The sequence below is a fragment of the Notechis scutatus genome, chromosome Z (genome assembly GCF_049901735.1).
Source record: "Notechis scutatus isolate UNSWTSFEM ecotype Mainland chromosome Z, rNotScu1.2, whole genome shotgun sequence".
NCBI lineage: Eukaryota > Metazoa > Chordata > Lepidosauria > Squamata > Elapidae > Notechis > Notechis scutatus.
Window position 1 is genome coordinate 92,433,591 of NC_142025.1, and position 17,087 is coordinate 92,450,677.

Below are 17,087 nucleotides of genomic sequence, written 5' to 3' on the forward strand. Positions count from 1 at the left end.
AATCTTTTTTAAAAAAATTTATGCTTTACCCATTATCCCTAAAAAGGATTCCTCTTTTCCCATCTAATTTTAAAACTTTGTGGCTTTTCTCCGCCTTTCCCCTTTCTTTCTTCCCCCACCAAATCTTCCTACCCCCTCTTCTTCTAACCTCTATCTTGCTGGCATCCCTTCTCTGTTGTATTCCCCTTTTCTCTTGTTTGCTATCATTGTATTTATTTTGCATCATATTTTTCTCTTTCTTAAATGTTTTTTTAGATCTTAAATCCTTCATTTTCCTCGCTTTCTTCCTTCCTTCTTTCTTAGATGAATTTTGGGGTTCATTGAAGATGGCGTCTTCATCTTCTTCTTCTTCTTCTTCAGCTTCCATCTGTATTGTCTGTTCGTAGTTAACCAACACCATTTCTAAAAAAAGAAAAGCTTTTTCCATACCATCTTTACAGGCTGCTTTTGTTTGCTCATATTCATCCCTCAGTTCCTCAAAGAAAAAAGCCATTATAGATCTTTTCTTTTCTTTTTCCCTCTTTCTTCTCACACCAACCAAAATATTCCAAAAGAAAAATAAGACAATCCCAAAGTCCACAATCCTCAATCAGTCCAAGCCAAGCCAAAATTCCCCCTTTCTCTTCCAGGGGTAGTATCAGACAAAGGAAAAAAGAAAATTCAAATCTGTGTTTTGAAGCCTTATTAAGATTTTATTTCTGTTTTCAAATCCTTAAGGCATCTCCTCCAACAAAATCCAACCAGATAAATATATTTTTTTGTCCTCTCCCTTCCGACTTATCCCAAAAAGCTAGATTTACCTGAAAAAAAAACAGGTTTCTCAATATCCATTTATTAATTCCATCGGGGGAGAGTAAACTTTCCTTTCAGCACCTCAGAATTGCCGCTTATTTTCTCTTGTGGAAAGAATCATCCAAAAAGCCATCATTTTCAGGAATTAAATTAAATATATCTTAGAGTCCTGGGTCGACCAAGAAGACTTTCACTTTTAAAAACTTTCTCCTCTTCCTCCAGCGCATACTTGCCCAGCTGCCGGCTTCTTTGTGGCGGCCATTACGGACCGCCGCTGCACCGTCTTGGTAAAAGGAGGTTCTGCCGGCTAGGGAGGGGGTCTGCAGCACCCCCAAACCCTTTCTCGGATCCCCCTACCTTCAGCTGCCCTGCAGTGGCAGCCTTGCTCCGCACCCTTTCAGATCGGAGCCCCAAAAACTGCTAGCACGGCAGGGATCGCGCAGCTTCGCGAATCCCTACCGCTCGCAAAGCCGACAAACCGGAAACCTCAATATAGCCATTTTTAATTACTATATTCTACATTGACAAGAATCCTCTACATTATGGTGTGTGTGTGTTTATGTGTGTGTGTGTATGTGTGTGTATCAGATTCCCTTGGTATTCCCTTTTCTCTATTACATTCTGATTCTTATATTTATTCCAAAAGCACTTACATAACAAATTATTTTTCCCATTTTATTTCATTTGGTCAATTATTAGCTCTTATAATTGACCAAATGAAATAAAAGGGGAAAAATAATTTATTATATAAGTGTTTTGGGACAATATAATAATTTTTAATTCTCATGCTCCATATTCACTTTATTCATTATCTTATTAAATATTAGTAATCTTGTAGTAAATTCTTATTTCCATATCTGTTCCAGTTAAATTTATGTCTAGTTTTGATAATACTTCTTAAAAAAATCAATTCCAATCTTCTTAACCTTTATATCATATTCTTAAATACCAAAATACATTTCCATGCAGAATTCCCTTTCCTACTCATCTTTAACCATCGTCTCTTGTCCTCCTGACTATATAATTTCTTCTCATCTTAGCTTGCTTCCCATTTTCTATCATTTTTTTGGTCTTTTCTCTTAATTTCCCTTCTTTTCCCTGTTATTTTCCCTCAAATTTCTTTCTCCAATTATTTATTTTAACCCCCTCCCTCTTTTGACCTTTTCTCTGTAATTCCCTCTTCTGTAATTTCTTCTTCCTTTGCTTAACCTTCCAGATATTTCCCCCTTTGTTTATCAGATCAATTCTTAAAATCTTAATTTTTACTCTTTTTTTGTCCTTTTTTAATGGTCACTGTTCCCTTTAGTCTTTAAAGCTGATTTCTTCTTTGTTTAACTTCTCCCCCTTTGGCTTTCTTTGTTCTTCTGTGATTTGTGTCATCATTTCTAGTTTTTCCATTATAGTACTCCATATTTCTGAGCTTTTATTTATCATATCTTTCATGCTTTGCAGTTCCAGTCTTATTTCTTTATATATTTCACTCATTTTATTTCACTTCTTCTTTTTCTTCCTTAATATTTATATCCAATCCGATTATCCTGTAGTTTATTTAAACCAGCATCTTTTTATATTTTAATTTTTACAGTCAGAGTCCATAAGTCTTTATTTTCCAGTTTTATTCAGTTTGCTGCTTTTCAAAATATTTTAAGATCACCAGTCAGTACCAGCGTAGTATCTTTGTGTGTCCCTTTACTGTAATATTTTAATATTCCACTTTTGAGGGTGGGGTTGTTATATTAAAGTTCTTTGTATTTCTTTTCACATTTAGATCTTAAGTAGACCAAACACTTTTCATAAAGCCAGTAAAAAGTTTTCTTTATCATTAGGTGGTGCTCTTAATTCAGTTTCCACTTTCCACCTTTTAGTTTTCTGCTTTTTTAAGCTTTTAATAACTTCACTAATTCCCAATTATTTGCTGTTATTTCTTTTTGAAATAGTCAATTTCAGCATTTAATCAATACCTAATTAGTGCCAAATTCTGTATAAGTATCCAATTCAATTTCTTAATCTGTTATAGTTGAACGTTTTTCTCTAAATTATTTCATATCCATTTAAATATTTTCCAAAGTCCAATTTCTTACGTTTTCAATATTTCCTCTCTCTTTCAAATCGCCTCTTCTACAATCCTTAACGAGAACTCTTTTCTTCTATTCCGGAGTTACCTTTTAATGTCCAGATATTTCACCTGGTCCACATACCATTCACTACTTCACCGCTCCAGCACAACCTTAGTTCCCAGTTAGCCTTCCATCTTCATGGTAGCCATTTTGAGGCTACTGCTACAGCCCGTCTTCAGAGGGAATGTTCCTAGCTAGGGAGGGGAGATGCGGCTCCCCTTGACCTGACAGGCAGTCTCCCCCCTTTTCACCACCCCATAGGGTAGCTCCAGTCCCATTCGGGACCCTCCAATGGGTAGAGCACAAAGCGAAGCCGTGCACAATTGCAGACTCGGATCTGTCTTTGATGGAAGTGCCACTGGAAGTTGAGACTATTCCAAAGAGTATGGTGACTAGAGAAGACATGCCTCCAAGATCCCATGAGATGACAGTATTTAAGGGAGGGGACTCCTCAGCCTATCTCCTTTTGGAATGGACAAATAACCTCTGGGGACAAATAGTCCTGCATGTAGCCTGGTCCTGAGCCATGTTGGCATTCAAAAGTAATAACCAGCACCTTAAATTGTACCCAGGAATAATTAATAGTTACTGAAGCTCATGCAACAATGGTGTAAGTTGGATGAATCACAGGACACCCAGAACTTGTGTGGCATTGCATTCTGGACCAATTGTATTTCTAGTTGGCCTTCAAGGGCACCCCCATGTGGAATCATTTGCAGTAATGCAATTTGAAGGTGACTAAGGCATAGTAACCAAAGCCTCCTAGTGCAGAATTAGCTCACAAGATGATTTTTTCCAAAGGCTCTATGATGGGCAGAAAAAATAATCCTGAGGGACAGGAAGAAGAGCCAAGACAACCAAGACAACTATTAGATCAAAAACATCTGAGCCTAGCACACAACTGTAACCTGAGTAAGCATCTCAGACAAGAGTTTTGAGTGCCCACAAAGATAAAAGAGAAGGAGGGGGAGCACACAGATATTTGCAAGATTAATGTCAATTCTTCAAGATAAACTAGACCACATTAGAAAAGCAAAGTCATGAATTATATTATTTCTGTTACCATAACTTTATAATAAGTAGCATTAGCATGCATGACTTTTCTAGTCTGGTTACCTTAAAGGGCTGCCATTTATCCTTGCAATAAAATTTTACTTAATTTTTGGGATTATTGGGTACTAAGACCTAAACAACTGCCAGGTTTTCCAACTCTCAGGTATTACTGTTTCTCTCAAAAGAGCATTTGGGGGAAGCTCAAGAAGATCTGGCAGACAGGAAGGAGGAAGTTACACTGGGGGACTGCCAGCCTATCAGTTACCAAAAATCACAATATCCTTTTTGCCCAATGCTAGAAAAAAATGACTTACGTTTCCTCTGTCACAAATTTAAAAAAGCATTTCCCCCTGTGGTTCTTAAGTTTTATGTTTAAAAATTTCATTTAAATTCCCAATGAACTGAATTCAGATTCAATTCTCACATTACAGTAACCCATCCATGTACATATGTACCACCAAATCCATCTGTAAAATATTATTTTCCTGCCTGTTTCTCCAACTTGAATTCTAGCTGGAACAGGTTCTTGAGGATCCTGAACAATTCAGACTAAATATGGACGAATCAGAGTTTAAGGATCTGATGGACAACTTGCAAGATGTCAAAGGAGCAATTGTCACTGAACTTGCCGAGGCTACCCTCTATTTTCTTCAGGCTCTTGATGGTAAAAATAGTCTCTTTCAAATTACAATGGTCATTAATAATTCACTAACTTTCAGCCTAAGAGCAAGTAAAATTGGAAGACAAACACATCTTTACAAAATTTCCCCTCTCTCTCTCCCTCTCTGAGGAAGAGAGGTGGTTAAGAAATGCAAAATATAATTAAATAAAAAATTGTAAGGTGTTTTTGTACAAATATCTATATGTTGTTCAAGTGACTACAAACAAGACTTATTAACTGATCAGAGATGAGATAATCAATTAGTTATTTGGCTACCACTTCCTGGACTTGTACCCTAACCAACTTTGCGCGGAGGCTGAACAAGCTACTACTATAATTTTCAACCAAAACAGAAGAAAGACCTTAGAAAACAATTGCACCATGACCCAATCAGAGCTAGACCACCATACAAGAGTGTGGGCAGGAATGGGGGCGGGGGAGAGAGATTTCCAATATTGTTGGTCCTGCTTTAAATAAACCCTACACATAATCAGAGTGTTATGTCCCAAACAGATAGAACATCTTCATCTGGAAATGCATAGGTATGCCAAAATCTGCTGAAGTCTATTGAAGCCAGAAGAGGGTCATTGTTTAGTGACCCTAATCGGGACTGTCAATCCACTAATTAAGTGAAGCAGTTGCCAGTGAAACCTCTATCATGCTTATAATCTTACCTCACCTTCCCTTTGCTTTATACACCTGCAAATATTGTGAATGCGTGGATTAGTCAAAAAGTTACTTTTTTTCACCATTGTAACTGCAAATAGTTGCTAAATGAGGCAATTGCTAAACAAAGACTATCTGTACATTTCCATAGGCCCATAATTGGATGGGCAGACATTGCTCATACATAGCATAAAGCAACCTGAAGACTTGTCCCCAAAAGTTTTCTTAATGAGTAATCTTTATTATAAATAAATGTTACAGTTGCACCTAAGATTAAACTGAACAACAAAAAATTCAGAAGATACAAGGGAATGCAACTTTAGACATGGGTGGAATCCACCCATAGTGCTAATTCATAATGACTTTACATACTGTATGAACACTGCTATTAAAATAAACCATGTTTAAGGGCCAATAAACTTCGTTAATAACTTGATCAAAATTTATTAAATGATTTTTCACTTTGTGAATTCACAATGGCTGAATTCACATACAGTAGAAAGATAGAAACATAGGAGCCTGCCTTAATATGATACTGATGTAACTGACCACTGAAAGGTAAATTGCAAGGAATCAGAACTGCTATGTGATTTAGTATGGTTAATCCAGTTTCATTTATTTATACCGGTAGCACATTCCAGTTTAGAATTAACTGTAGATAATGTAAGGGGTTATTAATTCAAATTGATCTAAATCATCTGTTCCAATTGAGAATAAAGAATTACTGCTACAGAAATGTTGGGCAGTTATTTTTGATGTAACATTTTCTAGAACAGACCTATTTTCTCTTTTTTTTTTCCTATAAAATCCAGAACTGACAGAATTCCAGATAATGCTACTGATAGAATCTGTGGAAAAAAAGATTGTATCCCAGCAACTGAACCTGGTAAGAGAACTTAAAGTAAAAATAATTTTGCTTTTGTTAACATTCATTCTTCTCTGAGGCATTAAGATATTACACGTGAGTTTCCTCTAGCTCACAGATGACAAACTCAATTGCGTTATGTGATGTCACATGACGTACTGCGACTTTTTTTGCCTTTGCGGAGGCAGGGTGGGCATGGCCTGTGTGTGATGCATCTGGCCCACGAACTGCCAGTTTGACCCCCCTGCTCTAACTGAACTAAGAGGCTATATGTACAAGGCTTCTGCTTGTTTATTGTAGACTTAACAGCAATGCAAAATGAACTTTGGGTTTCTATTGTATTTGTATGCTAATAAAACATTGAGGCATACAGAAGAGATAGTCCTCACCTTATGGCCACAATTGATACCACAGTTTCTGTTATTAAGTAGGGCAGTTACCAAGTGAGTCACACTCAATATTATGGTCAATTGTGTGACCCAATTTTATGACTGATTTTATCACCACTTTTGCCATGAATGTTAAGTAAATCACTACAGTTGTTATGTGAATCCAGCTTCTCCCATTGACTTACCTTCTTGGAAGCCAGCAGGGAGAATGGCAAATAATGATCCCATGTCTCTAGAGCACTGCAAATGTTGTTAAATACACGCTAAGTGTCAAGCACCTGATCTCTGATCATATGACTGTGGCAATGTTGCACTGTTGCAAGTACAAGGACCAGTCCTAAGTAATTTGTTTCCAGTGCTGATGCAACCTTACAGGATTGCTAAACCAATGGACTATCTGTACATACTTTGGGTACAACTGAAACAATTTTTTGCTATGCAAACTGTTTCAAATCCAAACATTTTGAGATTGAAATAGATCATTTTACTGTTACCACACTGGTATTTCATGCTTAGAATACTTTCAGGATCCTCAAAGCAGAATTGCATCACTTCCAATAAGACTGAGGCAATTACAAGGTTATAGCATTCAGATTTGAAATTTATTCTAATATAATGCCATATACACACTGCATTTTATATTGGCCTCAATTGATTTTCAACGTGTATCTTACTGATCAAGTACTGCAAATTCTATTTTATTTATCTTTTGTTTCCAAAGGTTGGAGGGATCCTAGACAAATATTTTTGGAATGAAAAACAGAATTTTACTGTGGAAATCCAGCAGTTACCTGAAGAGGAATGGGATACAACTGGAGCATTAATTGAAGAAATAAGTGGAATATCCGTTCAACGAAGTGGATGCACTGTTACCGGATCTATACTCCCTGATTCTTCCTCAAACCTCTCTGCGCTATATGTGGCTCTATTTGCAATTGATCTTCTATCTAAGAAAAGTTTTTAAGCCATTCTTGTAAATCAGAGTATTTTTGCAGATAGAAAAGAATCATGCACAAATGCAGCAGTCTAATATACTCAAAATGAAAGTTGTAATCTGATAGCCTTATTTGAAAGGAAGTTTGCCTGAGAATATCAATTTATATTAGATAATTACTTCTTGCATTCAATTTTCCATCACTGCTTTCACACAAAATTCTAAATCATTTGGAGTTTGGCATAGTAAATTGTTCAAACTTAGATTAGGGCCAGTCAGAAACCATTACCATGAGCCATTGTGGTGCAGTGGTCAGAGTGCAGTACTGCAGGCTATTTCTGCTGACTGCTGGCTGCTGCAATTTGGCAGTTCAAATCTCATCAGGCTCAAGTTTGACTCAGCCTTCCATCCTTCTGAGGTGGGTAAAGTGAGGACCCAGATTGTTGGGGGCAATAGGCTGACTCTCTAAACCAGTGGTCCCCAACCTTTTTTGTACCAGGGACCGGTTTCAAGCAGAAAATTTTTTCAAGGACCGGGGGAGAGAGAGAAGAAAAGGAGGCTTCGCTCTCTCGCTGCTCCACCATCCAAGGAAGAAACTGCTTCAAAGAAGCGGGGGCCTTTTCCTGTCGCCGCAGCTATTCCGAAGCGCCGTTTCACCCCCACTCCCACCCCGCCGCCCACGCGCTTCAATCCACAGTGTCCCGTTCTGCCTGCCTGCCTGCCTGCCTTAGTTTCTGGTTGTTTGGGAGCAGCTTCGGCTGAGAATAATAACTATTCGCCTCTTTTACTCAGCCGAAGCTGTTCCGATTCAACCATTAACGAAGGCAGGCAGGCAGGCAGAACGGAGCACTGGGTTGAACCCCGGGCGGGCGGGCGGGCGGGCGGGCGGACGGGGTGGGGTGGGGAGAAACGGGTGCTTCGGGCGACAGGAAAGCCCCCCTTCTTTGAAGCAGTTTCTTCCTGGGCTGGTGGAGGAGCGAGAGAGCGACTGAGAGAGCTGACCCAGAGAGAAGGACAGGCTTCGGTTGCTTCCTCCCTCCCCTTCCTTCATTTGTGTCCTTGATCCCCGATCCCAGCAGCATTCACCGAAGGTGAAGAAAGCCGCCATTTTTTAAAAAAAAAATTTCTTTGCGGCCCGGTACAGAGTGCTCCACGGCCCGGTACCGGTCCGCGGCCCGGTGGTTGAGGACCCCTGCTCTAAACCACTTAGAGAGGGCTGTAGAGCACTGTAAAGCTGTATATAAGTCTGAGTGCTATTACTATTACAGTGATTAAAATAATCACTAAATATAAAGAGAAAAAGAAAAACTAAGAAAAACTAGATTTGCAGGTAGTCTTTGACATAAGACCATTCATTTAACAACCATTTGAAATTGGGAACTGCTGAAAAAAGTGAATTATGGTCAATCCTTGCACATACATTCAGACTGGATTTGTTTAATGCGCATGTGATTCATTTAATGATTGCAGCAAAATGATCATAAAATTGGGCAAAACATATTTAACAACTACATTGCTTAGCAAATAGACAGTTCCAGTTATGGTTGGAAGTGGTGGACTACTTGTATATGATTTCAATATAAAATTAATGTTCTTAAACATATTATTAAATCTAAACCATAAACACATTGTCCCATCTTCTCATTTTAGAACATAAGACATTTCAGAAACAGATAAAGAATCGCATTTTAAATCTAGTCCTTATTACATTGGTGTAATTAGTTGTACATTACTTCTATCACAATCTATCTTCCAGGCACCTTCTCCTCAATTCATGTTATTGGCAAATATAAAATAAACAGTAAAACAGCCGCTCCTTTAGCACGAACCACGTGACTATGGAAATAATTTCTCCCCATATATAAATAATCCGGTTTTCCTACTGTATTTATGTGTATTACTTCCTGGATGGGGGAGGAGATGGGAGCAGCAAGCAAGTAGGCTCTCTGCTTAACTAAGCTTAAATTAACCTATTCTAATTGTTACCTGCTTTTAAGGCTATTTTTCTATCATATCTTAGTCTTCAAATTTTTATTTTTAAACCCTTTACATTTTTGAAATTTTTGCAGTGTGATCACTAATCCAACTTTTAGTTATATTTCAGCTATGGTTTAGCTGTATTTTTTTTAAAAAGCCCGAGCTGGGCCTCAGCTATAGGAGGGCCTTGCTGCTGCTTCTTTGTTGTTGTTGTTCTAAAGATCTTACTCCTTTAGCTGGAAGTCTAGCAATGCCTAGCTTTGATGTGATTTCTCTTATCTGATTTATTCTATTTTTATCCACTATTTTTATTATTTTATCATTTTTATTTACTCATGTTCCCTGCTCTGTTGGGAGGGCAGGATCCTTGGTATACTTGTGAGGAGCTCTGCCATTGTTTGCATTAGGACTCGTTTCTTCTCGACTCCCGATTCCTTTTCCTCTGGATTTAGGACTTGTTTCAGGGACTAGACTCTATGCTATATTATACAGCTCCCCCTCTATTGTTCTACTTAATATAATGAAGACAAGGAAAAGGAGCAGATCTCTCACTGACCTGGTTCCTCAACCTTCTTTGAAGCAACCCAAGATGAGGACTTTGTTTTAGCTAGGCCTCTCGGTTTGAAAGCTCCTGCTCCCTTTTGTCTGGCTGCTGTTGGCGCCATCTTCTGACGGTTGAGGGCGTTGCCCCCCGAGAACAAAGGCTTATTTAAAAATTATGGCCCCCAACCAATACTTAAATGAGCCCACCCTTACAGAACTTTTGGCTCAGCAATGTTTCTTGGTTGCAAAAACTATAGCGAGCATTCAGCTCCAGCTTGATAAAATAATAAGTACTTTAAACTATTTAGTTTCCTGGACTACCAGTGGGAGTCCTGGGTTGACCGCTCAGCAGCCCGATGCGGCGGCAGGGTTCTCCCTGCCAAGCCTCAGCAAAAGCACTGGCCAATGTAATCCTACCAATAGTTCGAACTTTACATCTTTTGACGCAAACAGTCACCTGGTCTTACAATCAAAACAGATGGCCATCATTAATCCCATTAATGGCAACTTACCTCACTGGGGTTCAACACAGCTGGTGAGGGGCCATATATTACAGTTATTGGGGCTAAAAGCTGATGATTTGAAGAAGGTTGAACTTTTACCCTCTCCTGAATACTGCACTAGAGTGCTACTCAGTTTTGACAACTCCAACGCCCCAAAACTACTTTTCAGAAGAGGATCCCTGTTAAGATCCTTCGGCATTCTGCCAAGAAGAGTCTTCAAAGATATTTCGATTAAGCCACTCTTGAGTAATTGACAATTTGTGAGTGGCAGGAGATTTATTGCCCCCAAAAGATCCTCAGCAGCACATATTAATGTGCCAACCTTGAATGCCATCTCGGATACTACATCGCGTACTAATTATACACCTATTCCCGTAAAACCTCCAGTTGGCGTCCTCTCAGATGGTAGTCTAACTGTCCCTCCTACAACTGGTCAAATTAACCCACTGCAGCGAGTAACATCTTACCAGGAAGCTTCCCTTGATTTGATCAGCTGGGAAGAAATGGCCCCAAAGGAAGCGACACCAGGCCAGGGAACCCAAGGTTCTTTAGTAAATAAATAAGCCCCAGGTCAGTGCCTCTGGGATTCCATCTATTTATGAGATTGACTTATGTCAAGACAATTTCTGGAACCAGGAGGAGACACAGCTCTTCGACTCCTTTTGTGCGCTTCCACAATCAGAAAGGGCCCAAATCATAAAGCATCTGGATGCAGTCAAATCCAAGCTCTGGAGTCTTTCACTACCTGATAAGGATTCCCTTGGACTCCAGGGAGTCTATACTGATTTACCAACGGAAGTTCCCTTGGTGCTCTCTCCAGAATGTCTGATTCGTAAATTTGAAGATCCAGGGCTACTTCAAACTCCATCTGTTGATGCTGCTGAATACTTGCCAGCTAAGCAACCAATTAATGCCACAAGTACGAACAGGGGTGCGCTTAGAGCCCTACAGCCCCATGAACAAGGCTCTCTTCCACTCCATCCTTCCCTGCCTTTGCCTCCTAAGAGGATGACCCTTAACAACGGGTGTATCTTTTCGGATCCGAAAGGCGCTCTGGGAAAAATTAATCACACAGAATGACTATTAAATCTGGCAAACACCCCTGCACACTTAAGTGCCTTTTGTAGGAACATAGCAGGCTGGAGGAGAAGGTGTGGTACCACAGAATTTGCCAACTATATTCACTCATTTGATGTGGTCCTGCTTCAGGAGACCTAGGCATGCAATAAGATATCCCTTACAGGGTTTACGGTCATTTCCTTGGCCACTACCAGACAATCTATGACAGGAAGGCCTAAGGATGGTCTAGCTTACTTGGTCTTTACTTCTTTGAAAGTGGAGACAGTGGAGCTGCCCCCCTGTGGCTCTTTAGCTATGGCACTCCTAATTAAGAGAGGATGCAGCAAACTGTTAGTGTTCAACATTTATCTTCCCCCGACGATGAGGCAAGCTGATACTAAGGCTCAATGGGGTGTGCTGGAGAATTACATTACTTGTATGGAAACTAAATTCCCAGCGCTGTACATCCTTATAGGGGGCGACTTTAATGCCTGATTGGGAGTCCAAGTTCCCCCATCGATTGAGGCACTCTACTCCCAAGAAACCCTCCAGGCCATAGGACACCTGATTTCAGCCAGACATTCTAAGGATGAATTAACAAATTTTGCTGGCATTCAGTTAGCCCTTTTAGCAGCCCAACCCAATAAGATAATTCTTAATGGGAGTACCCTAGGTGATCTAGCTGGTGAGTTTACTTTTAGTTCCTCATGTGGGAGTAGTGTTATTGATTTTGTGCTGGTATCCCAGCTTCTTAGAAAGGCAGTCCATGCTTTCTATATGGACTGCCTTACAGAGAGCGACCACTACCCTCTGGTTACAATCATTGGGCTTTCCTCAAATATACATCTCCCTAGGGGTCCCCAGATATTAGATCCCTATGTGGCCTCGTATACAAGGAGGATCAAATGGTCTTCTAATACTGAAAGAAAGTTCCACTCCTTTTTATCATCTCTGGAGTGTCTCAGCCTATACAATCAGGCCCTAACAAGTAGTGGCCCAGGGACAATCTCGGCCTTTGAATCACTAATTAATAATGTTCAAAGGGAGCTAAGAGCCGTCCATAGGCCGAGAGGTCCATATCATTCAAGAAATAATTCTTGGTTTGACAAAGAGTGTCTGATGCTCAGGAACCAGATTAATCAGGTTTACCTGCTCTATCGTAATCGAGGGGATAAATACCCACCAGAGGACTACTATCGCTTGAAGCGGGAGTATAAAGGACTAATTGCTAAGAAAAAGAAAGCTAAAGAGAGAGAGAAGTGGGAGCTACTTCTCCTCTCCATTCAGCAGAAGAACACTCGATTATTTTGGCAAATTGTTGCCAGCTCCTTGCAGGGTCATCAAGAACTCCCCCTCTGCTGTATTTCTAACAGAGATTGGGAAAACCATTTCTTGGCAATTTTCCAGGCATCAATAAGTTCAACCGTGCTTGGGCCACAGCTGCCTCCTGCAGTTCCTGACTGGCAACCCATGACTCATGCTGAGATTACTGAGCTTATCTCCGAACTCGTCAGGCAAAGCCCCTGGCCCTGATGCTATACCCCCTGATTTGCTAAAATCCAATCCCGAAAGTTGGATTCCTCTCTTAGCAAGACTCTTTACGCATATTAATACCTCTGGCAGGATCCATACCTCCTGGAGCTTAGCAATTATTGTTCCAGTTTTTAAACGAGGATATAGGAACAACCCAGCCAACTATCGCCCCATAAGCCTGCTTTCCATCATTGGAAAACTGTGTGCTAAATATCTCCAATGTAGACTCCTCACTTGGGTTGAGGAGTCTAATATTATTGGTGCTGAACAGATTGGGTTTAAAGCGGACTGTGCCACACTGGACCACTGCTTTGTCTTAGCGCACCTGGTCAATAGATATACTACCATACCAGGTGGCAAACTTTTTACTGCTTTTATTGACCTAAAGTCAGCATTTGACTTAGTCCCTAGGGGACTGTTGTGGTCAAAACTGCTCAAAAGTTCTATCAATAGACGTCTTCTGTTCCTAATTAGATCCTTGTACAACCAGACCTTTAGTCAGGTCAGGTGTGGTTTGCAGGGAGAACTTTCAAATCCTATCCCGATTAAGAACGGAGTAAGGCAGGGTTGTGTTCTGGCTCCTCTTTTGTTTAATTTCTTATCTGACTTGGCCTTTCACATTGGACATATTGAGTCCCATGCCCCAAAGCTGTCAACTACAAAGATCCCGCTTCTCCTTTATGCTGACGATGAGGCCCTCCTTTCATTGTCAAGGCCAGGTCTGAAAAGATTACTTTCTGCATTTGGGTCTTACTGTGCTGAGAACCACTTGTCCATTAATTATGACAAATCCAAAGTATTGGTGTTCTCTAGAGCCCGGAAATTGTATAACTGGGCTATCAATGGTAATGCTGTTAAGCAGGTTTTCCATTTTAAGTATTTAGGTATTCAACTTCAGACCACCAGTGCTTGGACTAGACATCAAACCCAAGTGCTGAATTCGGCCTCCTGTAGTCACCCGAGATTTTAAGATTTTTTTTATACCCAAGGAGGCCAGTTTATTCCTTCTGCTCTGCATATTTACAAAGCCAAAACTTTGGCTCAAACTCTTTACGGAATTCCCATATGGATACAGGGCTTCAAGGATTGTATTGAAAGAACCCAGGCTGACTTTCTTAGAAAACTTCTGGGTCTTCCTCCTTGTGTTGGTTTTGCTCCGATGTACCTGGAACTGGGCACTCGATCAGTCGAATGTATGGCTTGGATTAACACCTTTAAATGGTGATTTCGGGTGCTCTTTCTGGCAGTTCCTGGTAGCTACCACTCCCTGGTGTTTGCTGACTCTCATATTTCTCATTGGGAGAGGGAGCTGATGAAGAAATTACACCTGCTAGGTTTTACGGGGCATGCCCTGGGAGATTATGCCCTTAAGGAAGCCCAATTTAGGGTAGTCCAACAGCTTGTGGACATTGACTTGCAATACCCAGAGCTAACAAAACTTGCTCCCCTCTGATCTTCAGCCAATTTAATAATTACGGACTGAGAATAGCTTCCTATTTTTACACTTTAACCATTCCCAGGTATAGAAGAGTTTTCTCCCTAGCTCGCTTTAATGTCTTGCTCTCAGCACTATGGATGGGCGATTTAAGAGGCTCCCGGTTAACGAGCGGCTATGCCCCTGTGACAGAGCTGAGGTTGAAACTGTGGAGCATGTCCTTTTATATTGCCCTATGTATAACGCGGGCAGATCTAAGTTACTGTCTCTCCTTGAAACAGACCCTTCTAGACCCAATGTTAGTAATTTGTTCTTATATTGTCTAGGGGATGGCTCCTCATACATCACTTCTCAGGTTTCCAATTTTTTTTTTAAGAGCTGTAACCATCAGAGAACACTGTAATTCCCCTTAGTGAAGTTTTTGGTGACCTATTGTTCATGACTAATTTTCCCATGTCCTTCTTTTGTTGTACTTGTGTTTTGGTCTGTGACCACAAATAAATTATTATTATTATTATTATTATTATTATTATTATTATTATTATTATTATTATTATTATTATTATCATCATCATCATCATTATCATTATTGTTGTTGCTATTATTATTATATAAATAATCCTTCAGACACAAATCAATATCGCAGCCACTAACTAAAATTATTTCTCTCTTTTTCTTTTTAAAATAATGTTAAATTTTTGTGGCTTTAAGCAGTAACACAAAAAACATTTTTCACTCTAGCATTTGCCAGTAAGTCATGGAAGCATCACTATCAAGCAGCTACTGTACATTTTTATAAAAAAGCAACACCATGGCTGCATAACCAGAGGGCTTGGAGCAGATTGAAGACTCTCCAGTTTCAGCCCTGCTTGCACTATTTCTTACCCATTTTGTTTCATAATCCTATTATATTTAATTTACTATAGAAGAGAAACAAAATTTCATTTTAAAATTATTTCAGACAGGAAGGAGACAGAATCTACACAGATTCTGTAGTACCATCCTACTGCTTCCTTGACACAACACTTCTAAGATAAAGGGAAACTGGCCAGTCACAAGTTGAGTATAATTGTGTTTTCTAATATGGCTATTCTTAAGCTAATTTTGATAAGTGAATAAACTGCATTGTCTGGGTTTGCAAAACAAGGAAATAATTAAAAAAAACAGCTTTCAGTGAATAATGGACCAGTCAAATACTGTGATTTGAGTTTCTTGTTTGGTCCACAAGTTGAATTAAACTTAATTTATTTAATCAAGGCTTACTGAATAAACTCAATTGGTTGAATTGTATTTTGGCTTATTATGATGCCAGGATCAGCTTATACTGTATATACAATCTGCATGTAAAATTGAATTATGCATCTTTTTGCTAAAAGTTAATTATATAAAATCATAAACCTTATCAAATTCCTACAGAATTAGCTTAAGAACCAGCAGTAATTTGTAAATAAGGTTTTTGTGGACAACTATGTTTTCCTTCCAGGGAACATATGTGTGTTCACATATGCATGCATATGCTTACTATTCATCACCTCACATATTAACAGAGAACAGATAATCAGAGTTGGAAGGGACCTTGTAGGTCATCTAGTCCAACCCGCCCTGCCCAAGCAGAAGACCCTACACCATTTCTGACAGATGGGAGTCCAATCTCTTCCGGAAAGTCTCAAGTGATTAAAAAGACATTAAAAAATCTTCACAAAAAATATGCTATCCAAAATAGTAATAATAACTTTAAGCTCCATAAAACTACAGGCTCACAATTCACAGAGTCCTACACAAGCTCAGTTTCAGGTTCACTGCAGCAGCCAGCTGGTGGAAGATGTTGTGTTTTTAGTATAACTGAAGTTTTCACTCAGGTCCGCAGTTTAGGCGGGAAAATCTCTTGAATGTGATTGGCTGGCTTGTCTGACAGCCCCTATAAAAGGGGAACTGTCAGACGGGTTCAGCCGTTCTGTTCTCACTGTTAACTTAATAAACAAGTTGGGTTGTTACCTTTGGCTGCATGTCTTCCTTCACTCACTACAAAACAGAAGACTCTTCTCCTGAGACAGTTAGCAAGCTTTCCTCTCCAAGCTGATCTGTTCCAGAACAGGCTGAGTGAGGGACATGGCAAGGTGTGCACAAGAGTGCTACCCTCCTCGTGCCATAAAAGTTGAATTCATTTTCCTGACTCCCCCTCCCCAAAAAAGGTTTACAACAATTAATATCTAATATGCTTTGGGCAGCAGAACATTCGTTAACTTCATAAAACATTTCAGTTTGAAACTGAATAATAAAATTTAAATAAATTCAGAACACATCAAGAGAAGAAAGAATGGGAGAGAAAAATGAAAGTGAGGAAGCTATTTGAATGATTTTCAGTTTTTTTCCTTCCTTTTTAGTTTTTCTTTTATTTCCAATATAATTTTTTTTTAAAATTAAAAGCTTACAGAATACTGTTTGCAATTATTATCAGTGACTAACAAATTTGAGAGGGAGAGGGAGAGAGCTGGCAGCTAGAAGCAAAACACATCCTCTCTCTTTTTAACAATGTCTCTGATATTTTAATGGAGACTGA

The 17,087-nt window shown here is 39.5% G+C and overlaps 1 protein-coding gene across 2 annotated transcripts in view; it reads left to right on the top strand.

The window, feature by feature from the left end:
- Positions 1 to 7,584, top strand: part of GSDMA (gasdermin A) — a 44,150-nt gene extending 36,566 nt beyond the window's left edge. For both annotated transcript variants that reach the window (XM_087947591.1, XM_087947590.1), the window contains 3 exons: positions 4,476 to 4,626; positions 6,102 to 6,175; positions 7,265 to 7,584. In XM_087947591.1, coding sequence (XP_087803717.1) covers positions 4,476 to 4,626; positions 6,102 to 6,175; positions 7,265 to 7,507 — 468 coding nt within the window. In that variant the 3' untranslated portion in view covers positions 7,508 to 7,584. The remainder of the gene's footprint in view (positions 1 to 4,475; positions 4,627 to 6,101; positions 6,176 to 7,264) is intronic.
- The last annotated feature ends 9,503 nt before the right edge of the window (positions 7,585 to 17,087 follow it).